Source organism: Eretmochelys imbricata, chromosome 3 (assembly GCF_965152235.1).
Source record: "Eretmochelys imbricata isolate rEreImb1 chromosome 3, rEreImb1.hap1, whole genome shotgun sequence".
In the NCBI taxonomy this organism is placed as follows: Eukaryota; Metazoa; Chordata; order Testudines; family Cheloniidae; genus Eretmochelys; species Eretmochelys imbricata.
The window spans coordinates 137,819,398-137,846,122 of NC_135574.1; the positions used below are offsets into that span (position 1 = coordinate 137,819,398).

Here is a 26,725-nt window from a genome sequence, read left to right on the forward strand (position 1 = left end):
TTTTCACGGATTGAATGAAAACTAAAGTTAAGATGCGTATAAAAATCAAAATGAAATAACCTACTTTTTAAATGTAACTAGCCAAAAAGTGGCAATTACTATGTCACAACCTTCTTTTCAATCACTTTTCTATACACTTTGTTCACAGGCCCAGAAATGATAGATCTTACTCTTCACTTCGATGTTTCTTTGACTCACTCCTTAAAACTCAGAATTCTGGCCCCAGAGATCCAATATGTTCCTAGTTCACATCTTGTACGTAGGCAATGTCTTTTCCTATTTGGTTACAGTGAAAAGTTATGATAATTAATAAATAGTAATTGTTCTGTCTTCCATTAGTTCACTCTGCAACAAGTTCCTGAGCTTTGACCTAACTAGTTTACTTTCCATTTCTTTATCCTGTTGTTTTTTTGAGACTGTTTCTTCCTAAAGTGTTTCCACTTACATTTTCATTTGTTCAGTTTCCTGTTTGGAGCAATTATCTTGCCTTCTGCAGACACTGGTTCAAAAGGAACACAAGAAGGACCTCTTTCCTCTGTAGCTGACCACAGCAGGCTTAGTCTGTCATAATTATACTCTTGTGGGATGCTGTACTCTTGGGATCCAAAGCGGTGAAAATATTTCAGTTCCACCCCATCTCCAGAGTTCAATTCATTTCTGTTTAATATTTTTAAAGTGAAACTTCTAAAGATTTATTAGTTGACATAGGAGGGGACTTCCTGCTCCTGGAAGAAAGAGTGCTGTAGTCTACAGCAAAATACTTCATGGATTTTCCAGTACTGCACAATCTTTGGAGACATATAAGTGACAGCAGTATAATAATGCTCTTTCTCTGCGTAATTGCTTACTTCCTTCATGATGCAGCTCAAGATACTGCCAAGATTTCTATTAGAGGCAATGTAATGGCTGGAAATATTGAAGCCACAGCCTGATGACCAAGAGTTGTTTTATTTTGTAGACAGACATAGATGGTCTTAAATATGTTGATCGTTACAATTAATAGCTTCTCTCCACAGCAGGAAACCCTTAGAGATAGTTTCTCTGGCTAGATTTGTCTTAAGAGGTTCAGGTTTACCTGAGATTTAGAAATTCTAGTTTGAAAGAGAGAGTACTTTGAGTTCCTTCAATGGAAGATCCAGATTAATCTAATTGTTTTTCTTACTTATGAGACCGAGTGCTATCCTTTAATGCTGATATCTGCATTTGACATCGATGTTCAGTAGCTTTTTCAGTCCATTTGATTTTTATGTTTTGAGATTCCTTAATGAATTTTTTGTCAAATTCTGTTCTGAGTTTAGGGTTGTGTTTTGTTTTGTTTAAATTTATGAGGAAAAGTTAACACATATATTTGGTTTCTGGCTTGCTACTTTTTCAGTTCATCAGTAAGATACAGTATTTTCATTTCACTGGCTAATTAAAAGAAGGGAGGTGTAGAGAAAGCAAGACAAAATGTAAATTGACTCAGTGAAGACTTTAACTTTTATGGGACAATGTAAGAAGGTAGGCTGCAAAAGCCTGACTCTGGGAGTTCCTCTAGCTTCCTTATTTTAACCAGAGTATCTGCTAAAATCTAAGTCATGCTCTTGTATTTCCATTTAGCCTCTCTTTATACATCAAACTAAAAACCTATATTCACTTTCATGAAATCCTGAAGGAATCAGACTTAGTAATGGTCTGATGGAAAACACCTTGTGTACCTTTATACTTGCCTAGATATAAATCAACTTTTTGGTAGATTAATTCAGTCATCATCAGCTGTACTCTTTCAAATGCTGGGAGAAATCTGGTTTCTGGAACCATCTTTTTTCCAAGACAGAATGGATGATTCAGCCATTTGGGCAGCATCCTCCAGCTAATAAAACCTAAATAGTGACTTTTAAAAAAAAATATGGACATTTTGAATTGTTCAACATTAAATGTGGTTTTGTTCCTTTTCTGTGTATTAAACATTATTTACTGCTCAGCAATGCTGACTAGAATAGTTTGATTTTTTTGAATCACCTGTCATACATCAATTAGCTGTTCTTGTTTTATAACTGATCTGCCAGTCTGGTTCCCCTCAAAAACTAGGAACAGAATTGCAACTACAGTTTTTGTCTTAAGACCTTTGTGTGACAATGAATTAAGATTATTTATTTTCTATGAATGCTCCAATTTAATTAAAAATATAAACACCATCAACTGTTGTTAAGGAGTCTGTCGCTTCTGGAAATTGGACCTTTACTGGCTTTAATTACATTTGGCTTTTCAAGAACACTTGAAACTTAATGGCTTGTAGAGAGGAAAGTCTGTCTGTGTCCCTTATATGGTCTGTGAGGAAGAAGTAGTCTCAGTAAAAAAGTAATTGGCATATACTTCTCAGACTATGTAGCAAATTGCTTTTACACAGAAAACTCTTTTGTCTAGGGCCACATCATTTGCCTGATAAGGAATCTTCTCCTGGAGCTACTCTGTGTGTTTTGTAATACTGGAATGAGAAGCAAGAAAGAGGCCACTATGCTTAAAGCTATCTGGAAGTTAGTCTGTAAATTAATTGTTGCTTTTGTGTTTACAGAGCCAACACATGGTATGTACAAATATGTATGTAGCTAATTTTTTAACTCCAGCTACTCAAACTAGCAATTTTGAGGGTCTGATGTAGCTTTCATAGCATACTTTGAGGCCTTTTGTGTTCCCTAAAAGTGATCAAAGAGCATCTCAATATGTACATGGTTATTTTGCTTTCTAAATAACATTCATATTGGCCACTACTGCATCAAACATTCAAATAAATGACATTCTCACAGTTTTAGCTTACATTGAAGCTGGAAATCATTGTGTGGTTTTGGAAACCAAACACATTCCAAAACGCAGTTGGAAACCTTTTATATGACAGCCTGTTTTATACAGATAGTAACATCAGTGTGAGGATGAAGATGGAAATGCAAATCCCAATGGAGGGTGAAATTGTTAGCTTCATTGAAATCAAAGGCAGTTTTTACATTGAATTCAACAGGACCAGGATTTCACTCAGATTATCTGGCTGTCTACACGTGTCATGGCTTACACAGAAAAAGTACATTTTGCATGGCATGAATAACAGCACATTACTTTTTCATCCAATTAAACAAGTACAGTACAAAGTACCTTGCATTTCTTGGATTCGTAACGAGCAATGCAAAATATTTTGTAAATCCTGGCTGCTGATTGCAAGTTAATAAATGTTTCTTTTCTTGGCCAGGTTGTCAAGTTGTTAAGCAACAAAAGATCTCAGGCAGTTGGAATACTAATGTCCAGTCTTCATTTAGATATGAAAGACATCCAGCACGGTAAGTACAATAAACTTTTATTAAGTAAGGCTTTCAATAAAAATATTTTTTCTAAAATCCAGAAGGAACTTGATGCCAGCGTGTAGTGTGTATCTACCCATTTGATCAGTGTTACATAATTGCCATGCATTATATACAGAGTTGCACAGTTAATGTGGCTGTTCATTCAAAGCCTTACAATTTACATTCTTTCACTTGGATTCTGTCAGATATATAAAATCTAGTGACTTTGGCTCCAGCCTATATTGTATTGTTGATTCTAACTCAGTTAGCATAATTGGAAACCTAGACACCTGGAAATGTTGTGACTTCCATTTTATTTATTTGCTGTGTAAAATCGCTCCTACATTTAGTATTAGAATATCACGTATAGACTTCTTAGTTGCTTTATCTTCAAGAATGTTATAAAGAGAAACATTTTGTTGAGATTGTAATATTTTTCACTTTTATAGTAGGATGGCAGAAAAGAGGAGTTATATTTTTATTCAGAGTGTCCTTTATGCTTCCCAGGGGCTTTGAATAGATTTAAAGCAGACTGATCTGTCCTGTGAAGTGCCAGCCTACCTATTAAATAAACATGGTTTCAAGTATAGTGCAGACTTAATAAATCACAGGGAAAAAAAATTCAAGCTTTCTAGCCTACATCTTTACAGACCTGAATTCCATTTGCTGTGCTTAGATTATTTTGTGGAATAATTCAGATTTAGAACAAATTTTCCTGTGATCTGTCAGCTAGTGAGTAACTCTTAATCACAATTTAAGTTTTTATTAAATTGTTTTGATGGTTACTAGACTTCCTCAAGCTGAAACGTTTAGGATGGTAGTCATAGAATAAGGCGCCAGTACTGGCGCCAAGAAATACTTGGTATTTCTAAAGCTGGCAGATGTAGTTCAGTTAAGTCATTGAGTGAAATCTGAAAACAATGATATGGTCCTTTCCTTCAGTCAAATATTCAACTTGGTTTGAGTTAATAATGAGAACCTTATGAACAAAGGAGTCCGCCTAACATCTGTGTCTGTGGTAAAGCCAACGCGAGTTCATTGAAAATGTGCTTGCTTAACATGCAATACTAACAATAACATGGCATGAATGTCTGTAGTTGAAGGGGGTCAAACAATATTATGCTTAACCTTTATCCTATTAGAATGTTAAGTATATAGGATCATCTGTCATACAAGTTACATACTATTTTGTAAAAATAACAGGAGGGCTTGTGGCACCTTCGAGACTAACAAAGTTATTTGAACATAAGCTTTCGTGAGCTACAGCCCACTTCATCGGATGCTGTAGCTCACGAAAGCTTATGCTCAAATAAATTTGTTAGTCTCTAAGGTCCCACAAGTACTCCTTTTCTTTTAGTGGATACAGACTAACACGGCTGCTACTCTGAAACCTGACACTATTTTCTATATTCCCCTTCAATAGCTGTTAGTTTAAAAGAAAAAAAAATCTTTGCTAAAGCACAGTGCACGATTGTCCTTACTTACATGTTGTCTGAAATATGACTGAAATTGTGAAATAGAAGCAACATTTTTCTATTAGGGAAGCTTTTGGAAAATAATGCAAAGAATCTGTCACTTGGTGGTTAACGCAATTTTGGAGGCAGGAAAGGAGCACTGACGGGGCTGAGCAAGGCAGATGATGTGCTACAAAATGACGCAACATCAGGCATGCCTCTCGTCAATCCAAACTAGCCTCCCCGCTATTTCCATTTCAGACTTACACCCAGACGTTTTCCCAGGATAGACAGATATCCACCCTCTTCCTTTCCAGACATCCCATGAGCACTTTCCAGTATGGGCAGATGCACCCTCTCAGACCTGCTCAGTTTGCTGATCCTGGATTGATGTTGGGTAGCCAGCGTGTGGGTGCTTAGTGCTAATTCTCCTGGGGAGGAAGGTTCTATTACACTTCCCTTCCTCCTCCTTTGACCCAGGACCAGCTGTCTCAACACTGGGCCTACAAGCAGCTTCCCCTGCTGCCAGCCCTTGGAGAACATGGAAGCAGAAGCCACCTGTCTGTAAATGTCCTGTATTTTGGCCTGGATTTCACTCTCCTGAGAACCGCAGGCCAATCTGCTGGTTATATGACAATGGTAAAGAACAACATCATGCAGTGTTGCTAGCTTTTGCGATTATATTGATAGTCTTGTGATACTTGGTGTTTTTCTTAAGGCCCCACCTTCTGAAGTCAAACGATTTGAGAAAATCTGAGTTTCGATTTTTTTTAATGAGGTTACTGCCCACATGATTACATTGAAAATCTTGCAGATGTGAATAGAGTGAACCCTAAAGATTCAGAAGCCAGAAAGCAAATTATACATTTTGGGTGGTTGTTATTTATTTAAACCTCACTATTGTTTGGGGTCTGATTTTTGGACATTTGGGGTTGGCAACACCGAAGAGCCAATTTCTTCTAACTCTGAACAAGGAAGTTCATCATAGTTCATCAGAGTTGAGTGCCCCAGGCACCTCTGCAGGCTCCAAATTTCTGCTGATCTCACCTGGACCCTAACTGGGAGACTGAATCTCCTGGGGAAACAAGGAGACTGAAACAGGAGGTGAGAATAAAACACTTCTACTCTCTATAGTTACAGTGAGGGTTTATCAGCTGTAGCTGGTACACCCTATCTGAGACTGAGGTGAAATTCTGGCCCTGTTGAAGTCAATGGCAAAATACCTGTTGGCTTCAGTGGGCCAGAATTTAACCCTAGGACTAGTGCCGCACTCCCATTTCTTTCTTGTCAGACCTCACAGCATAGACTTTGTGGGATGAGTGGAGGTTCCCTTTGCAGCTTGGGGATTTTGGAGTGTGAGGGAAGAGGGAAGCACGTGCAAGGCCATAGAGCAAGCACTGGATGCAGCCTCTATGATCCCCCACCTCTCAGAGAGGGTCAAAGGAGACTGAAACAGCCCTGGAAATAGTCTGCCCTCCTCGCTCCCAAAGGAACTAGGATTCTCAGTGCTGCCCCCTACCTGTGGCTCCTGCAGAGTCTGTGACATTGTTAATGGAGTTAACATGACATTTACCATGACTTGGCTGAGGCAGCACATTTCCCTCTCCCTACCCCTTACCTCAGTGTCTGGGTTTCTCCCTCCTCCTCCTAGTTACTGCCAACATTTGTGATCTTAGACACCTCCCTCCCAAATAATCAGGTTGTCGATGAATATTAATTATTAAATCATAGCCCCAAGAGCCTAGCTTCACTTTCTATTTATGCCTCATTTAACTTGGACTTGAAGGCATGTAAATATCTAGTAGTAATATATTTTTACCAGCTTTTATAGCCTGACTATTACAGTAACAGAGAAACTGATAAGGGAGCAGGAGCAGAGAATTTAAATAACCTTTCAGTGAAAAATTGATGAAGTATGTAAATAGGGTATTTGCTGTATTTGCATAAATTCAAAATTTCTAGATCTTCACCCATAATTGTTATGCTGTTAGAATAATGAAACCAGTAATATCATTAATACTACACTTATGCTCTACTTTACTCCACTTTGCAGTCCGTTCTGCTTGATTTTGTGCTACAAATCTAAAGAAACAGTACACAGCCGAAAGTGCAATTCTGGAATGCTTATTTCTGAATTTCCTGAGTAGTTAGAACAAAATAATTGTCCCCACTAACAGTCTGTTTTACTATGCATTTCTTTATCTTGGTTCACTGGGATATATCATACTCTGTACACAGATATTCCTTGTGTTGCGTGTAAGGCACATCTGTTGAATGCAGAGGAAATGTTAATTACTTGCAAAGGCAACTTGTACAGATTTTAAGACCACTGTATAACTTAGCAAGAGAGGGAACCTTTCAGTGAGACACTGTATCAGGATTCCTTCTTTTGAAAACAAAACTCAAATGATTTTAGGAATTTAGGTGAAAACTGGGGTAAGCATGAGCCCAAATGGCTAATTTGGGGTTGCAAGTTACAGTTACATGGTTGTAACTCATTTTTAATAGTTTTAAAATAATTTGAAACTCCAGGCAAACATTACACTTAATTTTATCGCTTCTGGAAATTGCATAATATTGGTAAAATATATTCTTAAAACAAATTTTAATTCTACTTGACAGATGATGTTGAAAATTTGAATAGTAATCATTTGTGCTGTTTCTCCAACTATGGTCTCTTTACTATCTGGAGTCTGCTACTGTTTTCTGAGTTTGTGATTAGGTGACATTTCATGCAAGCTTGCAGCAGCAGCAGTACAATGTACACTTAATTATCTCCTTTGGTCAGGGGAACATAAGTGGCAGCTAATGAAATTGGGCTAGTCTGTTTCTTTCTTTGAATTGGATTCAGTAAGACGCTTGCCCAAATTCTGGTTGCTGTTTAGACATTTTACAGTGTGGAAGGAATCCTTTTAATGAGCAGAACATATTTTTTATTGAATCCTAATAGATCTTTCTAGTAGTGCTTTAAAGTTGTTGAGTTTTTTTTATAGATTTTAATTGCTAACAGATCTTCCAATTGTCTATCATGTGTTGGCTAGAATTTTAAGAAATGTTATTCTCTTTAATCCCAATGCCATTTTCTATGTATTTAGATGCTGCAGTACAAAAAGAAGTTTTTCTCATGGTTTCTCTGGTTTCATGCGTGCGCTTACTGATGCTCAATCATTACAATCATCTATCAATTACCTGAAACACTTTACCCAGTCATTTTTCTTGTTTTTTTTTTTGGGGGGGGGAGAGGTGGGGTATGCCACTAATATCCTTCGTTCATTTTAGCCAGTATTATGTTCCCACTGGAATCATGACTGCATTTGGCTTCAAGACTCAGCCAATGTTTGAGAGAGGCCAGTCAAGCACTTCTCATGAATTTTTCCTTTATATCTCAGATTTTATTTTTTAGATGCAATATGATGACTTCAAGATCCATTTGGGTTTTTTTCCAAAAGGTCAGAAATGCAAGCCATGTTTAAACTGGGACTTTATCACAATTTCAATTAGCAGTTTCAGTGCTGAGTGATAAAGATTCTATTTAAAGACATCATGGTAATGGCTATGTTGAAAGTAAGATATTCGGGCTGATTGAAAATTTTCCATTGAAACTTTTTTGACAAAATTTAAGTTTTTATCAAATGAAAACTTTTTCTGAATCTGCTTTCCTCAAAAAGAAAAGAAAAAAAAGAAATAAAACAAATCTTTTTTTTTTTTTTTTTTTGGCTGAAGACCAAACATTTTTTATTTTTGGCAAGATTTATTTTTTTAGTTTTCAGGTGAAAATAATAATTAAAGAAGTATTTTTATTGTGTTTGGTGGTGGTTCAAGTATCAGAACTGGTTCTGTGGTAGTAATTGGGCATTGCCAGGCTATTTTTAAAGTATTATCCATTTCTGAAAAGAGATTCCATTTAATAATGGCATTGTGGGTGTTCCAGGTCATGTTCAGTAATTTCCCTATCAAGTTTACTCGTTTTAGAGGTAAAACAGTGTTTTATCCCCTAACTGCTACCTTGTTAAACTTAACTCTAGAAGTGAGGCTGCATTTTTTCCCTCTCAAATATCATCACGAATAATAAAGGTTTTATAGAAATAATTGTTAGCTGTGCAAACCCATTGCCTTTAATTTAATTTTTCACATGCATATGTGAAAGGAATGTAGTAAACCAAATCAGCTGCTGATGTACATGTATCTCTCAACCTGCAAAGGCCCAAATGTGAGATGCAATGTGTGGCGAAGACAAAAAATACATTCGGCAAACTTAAAAGCTAAGGGATCCACTCCTGTAGTGTAAATAACTAACTGTAACTTCAGTTTCATTAGTGTTTCATTTTTGTTACAAATATTTTTCAGTGATAAATGTGAAGGGCTCAAAAGTAGAAAAAATGCATATTGTTAAAATCAGCAGAAATAATTAAAGTATTCATCTTCACTATGGCCCTGAATACATTCAGGGAGCAGGTCTGTTAAATAAGAAGGTACCATTTTTTAAAGTCAATTTTGCAGCACAGAACCACCTTTTGAGCAAGAATGTGTGTGGAATAGAAGGCATTTTATGGAGAGCCTTGTGGTGGACTTTTCTCCCCATCAAATGGAGACAGCAAAAATGTATAGATTTTATTTATAAAGCCAGAAAGGGATTACTATGATCATCTAGTCAGACCTCCCATTTAACATAGGACATAGAACTCCCTTGAATTAATTCCTGTTTAAACTAAAGCCTATCTTTTTAGAAAAATATCCAATATTGATTTAAAAATTTCTTTCACATGGAAGAATGATGTGAGAATAGAGACTCTATCACAACCCTTGGTAAATTGCTCCAATTGTTAATTACCCCCACTGTTGAAAATGTGCACCTCAATATGAATTTGTCCAATTCAGCTTCTAGCCATTAGATCTTGGTATAGAAAAGGCAAGAGAAAGATGGAAGCTGTTTCTTTGTAAGGAACAATTTGTTTCCTCTTGGTTTTTAAGCTTGTATTAATTGATCATCACAAATACAGTAATCATAAAAATAACAGGACTGGGTGTATAAACCCTCTCCCCCCCCCCAAAAAAAAACTATCCAAACCACATGTTGCCCCTTCTCCCTCCAAATGAAAACAACACCTGGGTTGGGGAAGCCTGTAGTTAGAGTAACAACATTTGACAACAAATATCATATTTCACACTAATGAATATTCCAGTTTCTTCCCAGTTAGAAATGTACAATGTGTTTCTTTCCAATGTGGAAATGAATCTCGGTTGACTAAACCTGTTGAGCTTATTTAAGTGCGTTTCTTGTAAATGTTGAGAATAGCAGTCTGGAAAAAATATTATAAAAGGCTCTGTGTTTGTCCATTTTGCTTGTATATCATCTTTTCCATTTCAGTAGTTTCCTGTACTTTGTTTCCACCATTCCTCTTGTTGTGACAGGTTCAGGGCTCTTGAATTTCCTAACTGCATATCTAGCTGCGAGCAATATTCTATTAGAGAATTGCTGTGAAAATCCTCAAACACTATCTGGACACCATCCTTTAGTTGTCTTAATGCCTTCTGCTTAGACACACCTACCCTGACCCTCCCTCCCCACCAAGAGTATTTTTTTCTATTGTGAGACGCCGCAGTCCCTCATGAAGAGAAGCTCCTTAGCTATATTTGACAGCTAATAGCCCTTTTCTCTCTGATAATGAAAACTTTTAGCATAGCAATACAATTTTGTTGTTGAACAGAGATTTAATCTATACTGTGGTGTTATTTAAACTATTTGAACAAAACATTATATTCAAAAGATAAAGCAGCAAGAGTGCAAAATATGTACTTGCACAACTTTTGCTGATTATTTTTCACTGTTCCATACTTTCCATCCCTCTGAAATGTCTGCCTCTCCAAAGCTCCTTTCATGTCCTCACTCCTTCACTTCCACTCTGGTCCTGCTACTTTAAAAGCTCTGCTTCCCATCCCATTCTTTATTTTTGGAACCACACTGGTCCAGTAATAATGCATTCCTCACAGGTCCTGCCTTGTCTCTGCTACTCATATAACTTGCACATGCAAGTTCTGCCTGTTCTCTGGTGTGATCAGTGATCAGAGGGAGTCTGGTGGGTATCAGCTGGAAGGAAGGAGGTTGCAATATTGACATCAACAAGAAGAAATCTGGTTATGGGGAGATGGAAAGAGCCACTAGTTCATCCAGCCTCAATTAAAGCCCAATCCTGTTTCCTGGACAGTTCAGATTATTTTACTAAACATCATATTTGCACCATATCTACCATAACTTGGTTTCTTAAGTTGTCTAACTCTGGCTTTGTATTTGTGCACTACAGAAAACATTTTGCCCTGTGACTTTGAAAGGTAGATGTTGTGCAGGAAGTGAACTACTTTAATTTAAAAAGTGCTAATGGACAATTTAAAAAAAAAAAGACTTAAGATAAATGTGATTGCTTGCAATGCAAATTAACAAGGGGAAAACTTAATAAATAACTTCTTACTCAACACTAGCTGACATGGGCTGGAAAATAAATTTTGCTATGGCTATTATTCTTTCTAGTGAGAGACTTAAGAGGCTCAATGTGTTTAGTTTATCCAAAAGAAGGTTAAAAGGTGACTTGATCACGGTCTAAAAGTACAGCTATGGGGAAAAGATTTTTTTGATGTTGGATGGCTCTTTAATCTAGCAGAAAAAAGCACAAGAGTCAAAGGTTGGAAGCTTAAGTTACACAAATTGAATCTAGAACATAAGAACAGCCATGTTACTGGGTCAGACCAGTGTACCCTATCTTCTGACGGTGGCCAATGCCAGGTGCTTCAGAGGGAATGAACAGAACATTGTACTTTTCCAGTGTGTGTGTTCACTCTGGGGGGGTTTGGAACAGGTGCCCCTGGGGCGCAAGGGATTTTCCCTGCTGCATTCCTGCACATGCCTTCTCTTTGTCAGAGCTGCCTGCAGAGCAGACTACATCTTGGCCATGAGGCTGCTAAAGTTACGCATGATTTTATAGACCTCTATTACTGGGGTCGGCAACCTTCATAATGTGTCACATCAGGGTAATCCGCTGGTGGGCCACAAGACATTTTGTTTATGTTGACCACGGTTTGTTGTTCCTGGCCAATGGGAGCTGCGGGAAGCAGCGGCCAGCACATCCCTGCAGGATGCCCAGTCGCCAAGTTTTGTGAGATCTGTTCAGTTTGCTTTGAACTTAACTATCTTGAGTAATTTTGTATAGTCTGCAAATTTGGCATAGTTTAAAAATTTTTCCACCTCACTGTTTACCCCTGTGTCCAGATCATTTAAGAATATGTTGAACAGCACTGTTCCCAGTATAGATCCTTGGGGATACTACTATTTACCTCTCTCCATTCTGAAAACTGACCTTTATTTCCTACCTTTTAATCAGTTAACAGTCCATGACAGGACCTTCCCTCTTACCCCATGACAGCTTACTTTGTTTAAAAGCCTTTTGTGAGGGACCTTGTCGAAGGTTTCCTGTAAGTCCAAGTACAGTATATCCACTGGATCGTCTCTGTCCACATATTTGTTGACCCCCTCAAAGAATTCCAATATATTAGTGAGGCATGATTTGCCTTTACAAAGGCCATGGTGACTCTTTCCGCCAATAAATCATGTTCATATATGTGTCAGATAATTCTGTTCTTTTTCTGTAGTTTCAACCAATTTGCCTGTTACTGAAGTTAGGCTTACCGGCTTGTAATTGACAGTATCACCTCTGGAGCCTTTTTTAAAAGTTCATGTCACATTAGCTATCCTTTAGTCATCTGGTACAGAAGCTGATTAAGTGATAGATTACATGCCGTACTTAGTTCTGCAATTTCATATACGAGTCCCTTCAGAACTCTTGGGTGAATAGTATCTGGTTCTGGTGACGTATTACTGAACTGATCAATTAGTTCCAAAATCTCCTCTATTGACACCTCATTCTGGGACAGATCCTCAGATTTGTCACCTAAAAAGAATGGCTCAGGTGTGGGAATCTCCCTCACATCCACTGCAGTGAAGAAATAAGTACATTAGCGTAAGTAAGGGTTGGAACAGCCTACTTAAGGATGTGGAGAATTCTATATAATTTCAAGTCTTTAAATCAAGGGTGGATATCTTTGAAAAAGGTATAGTGTAACTCAGACAAATTATGGGTTGGATGCAGAAATTATTGGGTAAGGTATTTTGGTCTGTGATTTATAGTAAGTCAAATAAGTTGTTTATAAAGGTCCCTTCTGTCCTTAAAAGCTATGAATCTAGTACTGACCGCTGCTGGTCATTAGGTGAACCATTGTTCTGAAGTAGTATGACAATTTCTGTACTCCTTAATAATAGCAGTGAGTTTCACTGTGTTCTATATAGTTACTGTTATAAATGCCATATTCCAGTTTGATAGTATATAACCATGATAGATGTGTAAAATAAAGAATAAAGCACTATTCAAAAAGTATTGTTGCAGAAGGTTCAAGTATTTTCTGTTCATGAACTGAAATCATGGATGATAAGACTGCTATAATTAAATTTATCATGCCTATCTCCAAATACAAGGTACGTGGAGAGAAACAGTCCAATATTAATCCTGCTTTAACAAACTTTTTTAAAATAATTAATTATTGAAACTGCAGTGAAGCATTGAATGAATAATTTTTTCTGGAAGAAAAGACCAACTTCTGGAAAATTTAGTTTTTTATTCACTCCTGTTTAATCACAAGGCTTGATTTATCTTAATATCAATTCCAAGTTGTCACCGAGAATTGATTCGGAAACATTTCAAATCCTTTTTTCCTATACCAAATGCCATGCCCTTCTTGAGCAAGCTCACATATTGAATCAGATCCTTTAATTGTTTCATTCTGCTGTGTGTTAGCTTTTGCTGAGTAACCACATAGTTTTATTGCTGTAACCCTTGTCCTTTTTCCTCAGTCCCTCTCAACTCATCTGCAACCCTCTTTCTTGCATCATGCCTGTTGGTAGATTGCAAACTCATAAGGGCAGGGACCCTGTCGTCTTATATTTGTTCAAAGAACTTCTTAGTACTTTTAGGAGCTGTGAAATTATAATTGATGATAGTAATAGAATATATGATAGTAGTTTTCCAGAAGGTGAGCACTAAAGTCAAACCACATTAGAAGGGAAAGTAATGTGCTAAAACTGCCCATATGTATCTGTAATTCCTAATACATTTATACTATAGTGTTTGTTTTTAAGTTGTATGGTACATTTAAAGCAGTCCTAGAATCCCTGACTGACCACTTGTACTAGCAATGATGCTGACGCCAAGGTCAAGGTTGGAGTTGTAATTGAATGTTAGAAGCTTGCAATGAAGTGGGCAAGGATTTCTGAGCCTTGGATGAAGGACATAGACAATCTCCCTGAGATAGGTTTTTAAGTGGTGAGAGAATGTGTCTGGCCTATTTAACATCCCTGCACCTGGGTTCCTCCTGCCCAGAGTGCGAGTATGGCTCCCTTGAAGTTGAGGAAAGGGAAAATTGTGCCAGAGCAGCAATTTTTCCTTAACCATTTTATTGGGACCACATGGGGTTCACTACTTAGATACTTCATATAAGTTTTTCCATTAGTTACCAGACCCCATCTTAGGACATACCAGTCTCGATGTCTTTCCCATTTGGAAATTTACACTTAATTTTTTACAAAGCCTGAAAAACCTTTAATATTAAACCACTCAAAATCATTTCATATGTTTGTAATGAATTTGCAATAAATTACATTTTTTAAACAATGAGGAAAATTATAAAATTTTCTCATAATGCTGCAATCAGCACACAGACTAATCACTGCCACATTGTATATTTTTGGTGCGTTAAGGATTTTTTAAGGACACACCAGCACATCTAATTTTATAGGGAAGTTTTGTAAGAATTGTGACTTCGGGAGAACATATTTCTTCATTGCTTCAGCTGAAAGGCTGTGCTCTTTCTTAAGTTCAGTAATGTGGGAATTTCCAAAGAGAAAAGTGGAGGAAAGTTTTAATCTCCCAAATGGGCATTAATAAACTAGCACCACTGGTCTGATTTGTGCACTTCACAGTCATCACAAGATTACTGGTCAGGAAATAAAAGTATAACAGAATTTTTTTGTTTGCTAATAGCATGGGTAACATGCTGTGGTTAAGAAATTTCACCTGTTTCCTCAAGAGGAACTTTTCCCAATGTTCACACATGTACCAAAGCATTATTGAATCAGACTTGGGCACTCAATACAGTCACAAAAGTGAAAAACAGCTAATTAATATTTCCTCAAATAAGATCTGCCAGTGTCATTAAATCTTCCCTTTTCTGTAAAGTGGACAGATTTGAGGGAATTAAGGTGTTTACCACTACAGGTTGTGTGTGTTCGTTCTCACAATATACTAATAGGCCACTGTACCTCTCCCGTTTAGAGATATTTGCTAACAAAGGAGCTGTTTGAATACAACCATTGTAGCTGGGGATTGTGATATCAGTGTGCTGAAGCAGACTCTCTCTGTTCCAGCCCACCCAGGATAAATAAAAGTGAATGTATTTTTAAAGGGCTTATAAAATCATGACAACAATGTATGCTGTCAAAAGTTGCTGGCTGGTGTTTTTGCCCAGGACATACAAAGTGGTTGTTGAGTAAGGAGAAGGATTGTGCAGTGGTTAGGGTGCTAACTAGGACTGTGGGAGACCCAGGTTCACTTCCCTTCTTGCCAAAGACTTCCTGTGTGACCCTGGGCAAGACAGTTATTCTCTCTGTGCCTCAACTCTGATCTATCAAAGAGAGGTAATAGCACTTCGCTATCTCAAATTGGGCTGACAGCATAAATACATTGACAGACTGTGAGGAGCTCAAAGACTGTGATGATGTGTGCCATGTAAGTATCTAAGGTAGGTATATAAAATATTTGTTTAAAAGAGACCTTAATTCAGCATTTAAAAATGGCTGACAAACGGAAGGGAAGTTTAGTCTCAGGAGAGCAGCTGTACTTCAACCACTCATTATTTCAGAGAACAGTACAACTGGATGTTCAGAAGGATACAATGTAAGGAAAGGGTTCCTTCTTCAAGACTTTTTTTTTTAATAGTAAAAGAGATTTCCAAAATGAGAGGATAATGTGTAATTCTTTTAGTTATAATGTCTTAGAACCATGTTGTTCTGCACAGAGAGAAAAGGCTCTGGAGTTCTCATGACCCGGAGTCATACATAAAACGACTCCCATGCTCTGTGTGCCACTCTCACTGACAGGTAAAGCAGGGAAATCAGGCTGATCAGTGTTTTGCTAGCCCAGCCTGGTGGCAGATGATCAAACAGACCTGGTTGTGTTGATTAAAAGAGGAGACATAGGACTGAAGACTCCAACTGTACATTTCCAAAAGCTAAAGATGCTGCTGGAAGAATGTCAGTTTAGGGGGCTATAAAGTATGGAACAACCATCTCAGTGTGTGGTGTACTCTTTTTTTCTATTGGCTGGCTGTAGTTAAAGCTTCCTTATCATGGTGCCATCATGCTCCTAACATTTAGCTTGAAAGGCTGGGTTGGACCCAACAACAAATGATCAGAATCATTTTATGTTAATAGTATCTTTTCCATAACCTAGGAATGCTTCCTGCACTAATTGGGTGATACCAGCATTTCCAAGACATCCTTTGGGAGTCGGGGAGAAGCATTTACAAAACGTCGGAATGTTGGAAATGCTTCACATCAACGACGTCACTTAATTTTTCAGTTGTTTTGACCTAGTCATGCTGCACCACAGAGATACACAGTATACTACGTCATCACCTCAAAGATGGCTAGGGCAAAGTGTTACTAAATCATCAGATTGAAAACCCCTGTATGCTTTGACTGCTAGTTCAAGTTTTGTAGTTCCACCAGATGGCACTAGTGGACTGTTCTGTCCCTGCTGAAGAGTGTAGGCCAAAGTGTTGGGCTAGATACCACTCCTTTTGGAACACCATCATTGCACTGGGGAAATGATAGTGTGTGAGCATCTGGCAGTCCATATCGGAAGTGGTAATGAGTTTGGAAGTGCCTTTTGTTTCTCTGCCCCTTGCAGCACCAGGTGACCACAAACAATTTCTTGAAGGGGTCGCCTTTTAGCTGGTAGCCACAAATTTCTTGTTTCTCTTGGGACTTGACTATTCCACACTGAATTTCTAATCATCACTGTGAATTTTAAGTATTAAAATATTGAACTTTCTATGTCTATGCATCTGTTTGTTCTACTATTAAAAGTATTGGCATCATCTAGGGGTTTTATGTAATTTCATGTAATGTTTAGGTAGTTCTTATTTTTTAAGATTGAAATATTTGCACAAAAAATGGCACTTAATGTTAAAATTCAGGGGTAGGAATTTCAGAAACAGCCACCATTGGCCTACCTTTCTTGGCTTTCTTTTAAGTCAATGGTAAACGTCCATTAAAGTTGAGTGCTTTTGAAAATCCTACCCTTGAAGTCCTTAGGTCAGAATCCAGTTAAGATATTGAAATGTGTACACATTCTGATTCAAAAAATCTAGATGAAATATCCTATTCTGTTTGCAATATTAGGTCACCAGTTTTGTTGCAGTCAAAGCCCTTATCTACTTGAACCTTGAATCAACAATGCCAACTTTGTGGAAACACATTTCTTAGCATGTGAAGGAGGGGGGATTAAATCATAAACCCCTGTAATTTCCCACAGCACAGCAATTTGAATTAGTAATGCCAAATCTTCTGTCATTTATATGACAAGATTTTTGGTTAGGTATTTCCATAATCTTGCCACACTTAGAACATGGACCAAATATCACATGATCGCTACACCACTTTGCTAGCATCGGTGGCTGCCTGAAGCAGAATACTAGGTGAAAAGGTTCATGTGTTGAAATATGATTGATAGTCATACATGTAATATACAAGGCTACATCTTAACTTCTTTCTGCTGTCCCAAGTTTTTTGGTGGGAGTTGGGGGAAGAAACTGAAAGAATGAAGGCTTATTTTTAGTAGAGTACCATTTGGTGATGGTGGGGGGGGGAGAATGGGACTTTACTTGATTTCTTATTATTTAATTTATTTCTTTAAATAAACTTTTCCAGCTGCCTTTTGTGTTCTTGGTCAGCAAGATTTTCAGCTGGACCTGCAGTTTTGTAAAAGTGCTTCTAAGCACTTGTGTAATTATTTACATTGGCTTTCAGATTGGTGGTGTTACATATATTTCTTAATGAACTGGAAAAGACGGGCAAAAAGGTGGCAAAATTTGAGGATAAAGCAAAATGTTTTAGATCAGTCAAAATTAGGGGAGACTGTGAGGATCTTCAAAGTGGAATAAAAAAGGTAGTTGAATAGGCAGATGAAGTTCAATATTTAAAGGTTCATATATTTTTAAGGCCGGAAGAGACCATCATGGTAATCCAGCCTGTTGTCCTGAATAACACAGGCCATATAATTTCACCCAGTATTCCCTCCATCAGGCTCTTAGTTGCTGTTTGAATTAGAACATATATTTTAGAAAGATATGTGATCTTGATTTACAGTTTACAGGGAGTTTTGCCATTGACTTCAATGGAGCCAGGATTTCAAACAAAGACTTTAGGTGATGAAGAATCCATCCCATCCTTTGGTAAGTTGTTCCTTTGGTTGATCACCCTCTCTGTTGAAAGCTTGTGCATTTACTTCCAGTTTGAATATGATTGGCTTCAACTTAAAGCCATGAGCTATTGTTATGCCTTTCCTAAATTGAATTCCTCTAGGTACTTACAGACTGTGATTAAGTCCTCTCTTATCCTTCTTTGGGATAATTGAAATAGATTGAGCATCTTAAGTCTCTCATGGTAAGACAGGTTTTTCATACTGAAAATTATTATTATTAGTTGTTTTCTGAACTCTTTCCAATTTTACAACTTTATTTCAGTAATTTATTCCCTTTGTGTATCCCATATACAGAGGGAGCCACCTGCCTACAGCTACTATGTAGGCCCCAGTTTTATACATCCTATTAAAGACTGTGCTATCCCTCTTAGCCAGCACCTTGGCCTAAGAGCACATGTTAACTTGACTATCCATCATGACTCCTAAGTCCTTTTCAGAGTCTCTGCTTTTCAGGATGCAGACTAGAAATACTCCCATTTGATGATTCTCCATTAACCATTGAATTTTGAGATCTCTCTCTCTCTCTCTCAGATAGTTTTTAATTCATTTAATATGTGCTACATTGACTTTCATAGTGCTATTTTTATTAGAATGTTGCTTGGTACTTAGTCTTAAGAAGTCTGAGCATATTGTCAACACAGTTACTTTTGTCAATCAAACTTGACAAAGTTTGACTATGAGAACCAAAACCAGAGGGATTTAGCAGATAGGACATGGGATTGAGACTCTGGAGACATGGGTTCTGTTTCTGGCTCTGCCACTGATCTGCTGTGACCTTGGGCAAGTTACTGCATTTTCTCGGTCTCTTTCATTTCCTACGCATTGTTTTTCTTGTCTATTTAGATTGTAAGATCTTTGGGTCACAGGTTGTCTTCTCTATGCATATTGTACAGTATTTGTCAAAGTGGGGACCTGATCTTTTTTGGGTATGCTAGGCACTACTGTAATACAAATAATCATGTGAAATTCAATTAAATGAAAAGGAAACATTTTAAAAATAGAAAAGATAATACATATTATGAAGATGAATAATTAGCCTGTATAACTTTCTGCCGTGATACGTCACTGAGACTGAGTTCAACAGAACTGAAATGTAAATAGTAATGAGAGAGAGAAGCAAAACCCCAACCCCACAGTAAACCAAAACCTTCATTTGGGGAGAGTTGTAAACTCTCTCCTGCTTCAGGGCAGAGAATCACTGACTGGTGGCAGTTAGGAAAAATATCTCCCATATTGGCAGGTTATTCCTACACTTTCCTCGGAGCCATTTGTTTCCGGGAATTGTTATAGACTGGATACTGGACTAGGCACACAACGGGATTGTGACTGTTACTGAACGGGCTGATGAGAAAGGGTGAGTAGGAGTGAGAGTGGATTTTGACCAAGTGGATAAGTATGGTTAGAGGACGCTCAGGCCCATACCCAGTGTTATTCCTTAAACAGTCTGAGAGATGGTGTACAAGATGTGCAGAATCCCAGTGCATAGATTCTCCTCAGCTTGTGCAGTTGAATTGTTCTGTATCTCTTTCTCTCTCTCTAGAATGTTTACATATACAGTCTATCTAAAGAACACATTCATGGTATAGGCACATTACTAATGAATAATAATGCTATGAGGAACTTATACAGGTCACCCAAAATGAATGCTTGGACCAGGCTAGACCAACTTGTAGTTTGCATTTGTCACAGGTATAAAAAACCTATTTCAGTGGAGTTTTTAAAAATGTAATTGAGACTGTTTTTATCTTTCCATCAGAAAAGGCAGGTCTGTTATTCACCACTGGTCCCACTCTTTGGGAAGCAGAGAGAGCCATGAAAACCTGCTTATAAAAATAATCTTATGTTTGCATAAAAATTTCACCTAAAAATCCCTAACTAAATCTGTCCCTCTTTCACACATGCAGAAACTGGAGAGGGTTACTTGTGCTCTCTCTGCGCTAAGACTTAGATCCCATTTTGGGGTCAGGGGGGTGATAATAATTCTTTCTTCGTTTATTCAAAATCCTGCCTTCTACCAATCAGTGTTCTGCTTCAGATTCCATCCCCAAAGACCAGCCTCCAGCAGGTTCATTGAGACTATTGGCTCAGCCACACACTATAATTTTAAATAAGTATAATCTGGTAACATGCCAATATTTTTTGACCCTCCTATATCCCACACCCAAGATTCTGTCACCTGCCAAACTCAAAGAAATCTTATCTAAACAATTAAGATAAGCAATGAAGTGCTCTGTATGGTCAAATCAGCAAACCTTTCAAAAACAGAACTGAAATACAATCTCTCTAGATTAAACAGTCTACAATGGCAATCATGTTTGTATTTAAACATTTTATTCTGAAAGGATTACAGCATTAGTCTCCCTTTTCCCCCCCTCGCCTAGACAAGAAGGCGACATACTGAGTCAAACAAAATGTATTTGTTCTCGAAGAATTGAACTTACACACATTTTATAAACACATGGTATAGGTGTATGGAGTTAGACTGACTTAATCAGTAACTGCTGTCCTTAAACTTGCATAACCATATTTACTTGAAATGTCTGTAGCAGAGCTGTTTGTTAGCAATATCTTTCTTTTATATCACAATTAAAACCCCATATTAATACAATTCTAAGGTTACAAATTAGAACCCAAACCCGGGAAATGAAAAGCTAAGGTCAAAGGCTGTAACAATGTTAACCAATCCACACTATAGAAGAATGAATAGTAAAAACTAAGGATGAAATGCCCCTTCATCATAAAGTCCCTTTTTAAGTTGCTCAAATTTCTCAAATTAATATTTTTGTTTGAAATTTTCCATGGTTGGTGACTTCCCAGATACATGTGAGTGGTTGGCTGTTTCTAAAGCAGTTTTTGAATTTTGAGTGTTTTAAAAACAAACACAAGAATCGCCTAATTTCCTATCACCTTCAATTTGGGGATTTTATGCACCGTTCTGGTTTCTTATTAAGTGTATAGATCCAAATAAATCACTGCAACAATAAAGGGATATGCATACAATTCTAAGTGAGGCTGATTCTCACCCCTGTGTATTATTTGTATCAGAAACCCAGTCCACATTACAAATTCATGTACTAAAAAGAAAGCCCCTTCCCCAAATGGCTTACAGTTTTGTTTAATGACAGTACGTATCAGGTGAGTGCACAAAGCAAACGCAGGGGTAGTAATCTGAGAATGTTTTCATGCATTTTAACTCTGTGCGTGGTGTAACTCCTCATCTGCTCAGCTGTTATCAATAGGCATTGTTCTGCAATTAGTGCAGGTACATGCGCCTGTGCTGTGAACTCTCTTCTTCCCCTGTTTATTTAGCACTCAGAGTCCCTAAATGTTACACAGTTAAGATTTCTTTGGGTTTCACTGTACCTCCCACTGGTGACAGGAAATCTTTCTCTTCCAACATCCCCTTCTCCATATTTATTTAAGATGGATTGCTTAAAACAATACCTCGGGTTGAAACTTGGGATTTGACCTTCAACGCAAAGATATAAATCTCTGTCCTTTGAGCTAAAGGATAAATCCTTTAGGTGAGAGATAATAGTAGGCTGTTTAGTTGCTGGTATCATATTAGAGGAAGGAATGATCATATGCAATAGGCCAATGTGTGACACCCATTGCTTTGAAACACAGCAATAAGCAACATAGTTTTCAAAACTACTTATTCTTCAGGGAGTGACTAATACAATAACTTACCCTAAGTGCTACTATTTCCACTTTAGTACAGCTCTTGGGTTTATCTTGCCAGTGGCTTGATGTTGCATCAAGTTATAACCTTTTTTTTTTTTCTTTTTTTTTCTAATAGCAGCAAAAGGGGCTGCTGCATTCTGTTTGAGCTTCCTTTTGGATTTGCTTGGCTCTTTGGTTCGCTGAATGATATGGGCAGCTGGTTCGCATGCTGGTTGTGTGCTATTCAAGAAGGCAATCAAGATCCTGTCAGTTGTTCCTAGGAAGATGATTTGTCTATCCGTGCTTAGATTCTTGAGTTTGCAGTGTGTGGATATCCTTGCAGTTTTTTCTAAAGACATCCATTAACTGAGTACTTCTATTCAGAGTTCCTATTTCCCATCTATGCTGAGGAAACAATTTTACTTCTCTCTTACTTGTAACTCTGGGAGGTCTGTGGAATATTGATCATACCCTGTTGGTATTTTGTGGGTTTTTTTCTCCCTCTTTGGTTTGTAAATATTCCACTGCTTCAGTTTTTAGCAGTAAGTTAGGTTACAAATGTTAAAGTATATCTAACAATGCACTTGGCTGTGTTGTTTATTTTTTGCTATTTAAGGTTGGCTTGCCATATAATTTTATTATTCTTTGAGTAGATTATTTTTTGACAGCCAACTCAGTATTGCCATTGGAATAACTAGTGTAGGGAGAGGAAAGTATGTGCCAAATATTAGCGGATGTAGTAGTCTATGAAAGTCAATGATAAAGTCTAAATGAAGTGCTTTGACCTTATTGAAACAAAGCATTTTGATAAGATCATCTTGATATTTCATTTTGCAGGAACTTTAAAACTTTCAATTGTTTGTTACAATTTGGGATGAAAGAGAACTTCACAATGTTAGAATTTCATGCAAAATCCAAGTTTTGACCAGTTTTTCAAAAATATCTTTCTCTGACCAATTATGCAAGTTAGTTGCTGGTGAATTTAGAGCCATTGTCAAGGAAGACAAAGGTTGGATTGTTATGTCTGCTAATCTGGTTGGTTTGTCCCGTCTGCTTTGTGTACTGCTTTTGCTTTAGTCATATCTGGCCATTTCTGTATTTCCTAGAAATCTGAATAATAAACTATAATGATGAGAGAGTCTGTCTAGTTTACAGTGAAACTATTCAATGCTACTTTCCTCCGTACTCTGTCTGGGAATATGATGGGCTTATTGAAAATTTCCTTTTGGTGTTTTCTTTGTATCTCTCCATGTACACACTGTTTGCTGTCAAGATCATTGATCTCATTGGTTATGTTTGATTACATATTGCATCCCCCAGGGTATTTTTTTTAAAGATTGGCTTCTATTCTAGACTGGCTTCAGTATATATGGGAGGAGGTGTGTTGTCTCAGCGTAAGCATGGCAATTTGATTGCCTTTATATACAGTGTTGTCTGTACTGTACACTAAGCTCATTTTGTTTCAGTATTCTGTTGTATTGAAGACTCTTCACAGGTGGTTAGCCATCTTCACAAAATAAGCAGTGTTAATTGTTGTCGCAAGTCTTTGTCCTGTTGTTTGTTCAGACACTTAGTAGTCCTTGCTTTGAAAATGGTACACAGTTGGCTTGCTTGATTTTTTCAATGTATGTATAAATTTGCATTATTTATTTTACTATTACTCTCCTGTAATGCATAAATAAAACCCCTTCCATTATAATAAAGATTGTGCAAACATTCAGAAAGACATGGTCCCTGCCCCAAAGATCTTACACTTGTTACATGGAGTTTTTAATCAGATTGTGACAAATAATAAGAGGGACTGAAGGGTGAGAGGATAATAAGATCATATAGTTTTGCAGTGTACCTGTGTGCATGCTTGGTGGCTCAGAATCGTGTAACAATCTTTTTCAATAATGTCCTATATCTCCAACTGCTTCTCAACCTAGCTGTCATTAGTAATTGATTCATATAGCTCTCATGGTGACAATGGGTCTTGAGAACATATTTGAATGAGAAGGCTTACAGATTCATTAAGGGAGTATGAGCTATGCATAAAGGGCAGCATGGAAAGAGACACCGAGACCTTTGTAGAATCAGAGAAGTTGGCATTCAAAGCTGGCAACATTGGCAGAGTAGTGGTGATGGGTAAGAAAAAGAGACAAGATTGCATAAGCAGAGAGAGACAGAGTTGTGCAAGGCCTTGAGGTTGAGAATAGGAAAGAGGATGCATGATTCAATAGTTTGGGGACTAGCCTAGGACTTGGAAAACGTGGGTTGAGTTCTGGCTCTACCATAGACTTACTGTGTGACCTTAAGCAAGTCACTTAGCCTCTCTCTGCCTCAGATCCTCACGTGTAAAATATTACTTTCCTATCTCACAGCAATGTTGTGAGAATACGTACATTAAAGATTGAGATGTGTTCAGATACTATGGCAATTGTAGTCATGTAAGTACCTTAGGTAGATAGATAGATGGGATTGAAAACTTTATTTTGATTGATGGAAAACAAATAACTATTGGATGAAAAGGGCAGGGTGTGTGGTTACATCACAGTGATGCATCGGAGAGAAGTCATTGGCTGTTGTGCTTTGAATGAATTGAAGAGGCATGGAATGGGTTTTACAGAGGATAGTGAAGAGGATTTTGCAATAGTCAAGACAGGAGATGATTTTTTGGGTGAGTGGGGGGTGTTTCTTTTGTGACTTATTTGTTTTATTATGTTATGTTTTATGATTTATTAAAAATACTCTGCATGATTTGATTTTTCCCCTGACCCCACCGCAAGCTTTGTTTGCTGGGACAGTGGGAGATCATTGTGCAACTGAGCACATAGTGTCCATGGACTATGGCATCACTGTGAGGGATACTCAAAGCACGATGCACTAGAACTGTGTAGTTCATCTCAGTGAGGCCCTCCCCAGCCACCCAGGAGGAGTAGGTGTTTCTCTGTGTTTTCATTACTGAGTTGACCAGCACATATGGAATTTTGGGGGTGCTTTATCTCGCAATTCTAGATGTTGGGTAGTGGAACTAGATGCTCAACTACAGTGGTTCTTATTTATATGATTATATGAGTTCACTAGTAGAGAATACTATTGGTGAGGGGACATGAGGTTGTTTTTTTTTTTTAATGATCCTCTTAATTATTCAATTTATAATCTTATTTCCCGAAAAAACATATTTGAGTCTTTATGTTGAAAGATTTGAGTGAAATTTTATAGAGTGATAGGTAGGTAAGTATATATGTGTGTGTAGGTATATTTAGTTTTGTCATTTTCTTAGCAGTGAGACACTTCTTTATATATGTGCTAGGAGATAATTTCTTTAAATCCTTGTCTGTAGTCCTCTGAGACTGATTTGTTTTGAGCAGCTCCCTGAAATATGCATGCTCTTCTGCATACCTGTTTTGTTGAAAGTACACAGATCTGGCACCATTGTGTTTGCCAGGCATTCTCTTATCTCAGGCAAGCATTCAAACAAAAGTGTTCTATTGCTCTCTAAGTAATCCATGGGTGATCTTAACATTGTGGAAGAAGTCAGAACAGGAACTTGTGCCATATTTCTTAGTTCAGAAGCAGACAGTCTCTGAGGCGAGGGCGGGGGTAGTAGAAGATAACTATTGAGTCAAAGTGAATGACTAAAGGGTTGTGGTGTTTGCGTATAATATAAATACACTAACTTGTAAAAGCAAAAATCAGATACGCAGTTAAATGTAGGTCTATAATACACCTTGTTTTGGATAGCTGTTATAGCATGTACACGCTGGTGTACAAGCTCAAACAATGTGTAGAAATCTCTACACTGCAGAATCTGAACAATTCTTTTGATTTTTAATCCTTGATTCAACAAGCTACTTCAGCACATGCACATCTTTAAACACGGGAACAGTCCTATTGAAGCCAGTGGGATTATTTATATGCTTAAAGACACACATGTGCTTAAGTACCTTGCTGAAATGTTGCCTTAGAGTGCCTGCTGTAACATTTATTCACAGAATAAAAAGTGTAAGTGACATAAGGTATCACAATGTGTAGCATTAAACAAGGACCACTGTTGTATCCCCCAGGAAGGTTTGCCACCCTGTTGTCACCAGCTGATTTACAGGTGTATTGAAATGTCAGATGTTCAATATGTATTTCCTGGTTTTGCTAGTTTTAATTAGACCTTTAATGTATTTGACATTTTAAAAAGTTGAAAAGGGAAAATATTGGCATTCTGTAATGGGAATAGACAGCTCAATTTTAGGATTATTTTGTGCAAAATTCTTAATATATTTTCACATCTTTCAATACCCATTAAATTTGGCCTTCTAAAACATTTTAGATGGTGGGTACTTGGCAGGCAGGGTAGGAGGGGCAAGGCAATATGTATGTATAAAATATATTTGATAAGGAAAAACAGAAAAGATCATTTTTTTTATTGATTTGGAAAGTTAGCACATTTCCAAATAAGTTCCCGTTCTTTTCATCTGCTAAAACTCTGTCCATACATATGCACTGGACCCTGCTCTGTTTAATCAAGATCAATGTTTCTTTATTTATATATTCTTTTATTATACTGTAACTAAAATTAAGTTCCAGACCGGTAAGGTGAAAACGTGATGAGTCCCAGACACTAAGTGGTATCACTGAATGCTTAGAGCAATGAGAAACAAATGAGTTTGAATTATATTGTCTCTAATCTTGAGGTGTATACACAGAATCACTTAGTGACAGTCAAGGACACTGATTT

General features: G+C 37.4%; 1 protein-coding gene across 1 annotated transcript in view; it reads left to right on the plus strand.

Annotated features, from left to right (window-relative positions):
• Positions 1–26,725, plus strand: part of FMN2 (formin 2) — a 239,287-nt gene that overhangs the window by 110,656 nt on the left and 101,906 nt on the right. The window contains exon 7 of the mRNA XM_077812174.1: positions 3,221–3,308. Coding sequence (XP_077668300.1) covers positions 3,221–3,308 — 88 coding nt within the window. The remainder of the gene's footprint in view (positions 1–3,220; positions 3,309–26,725) is intronic.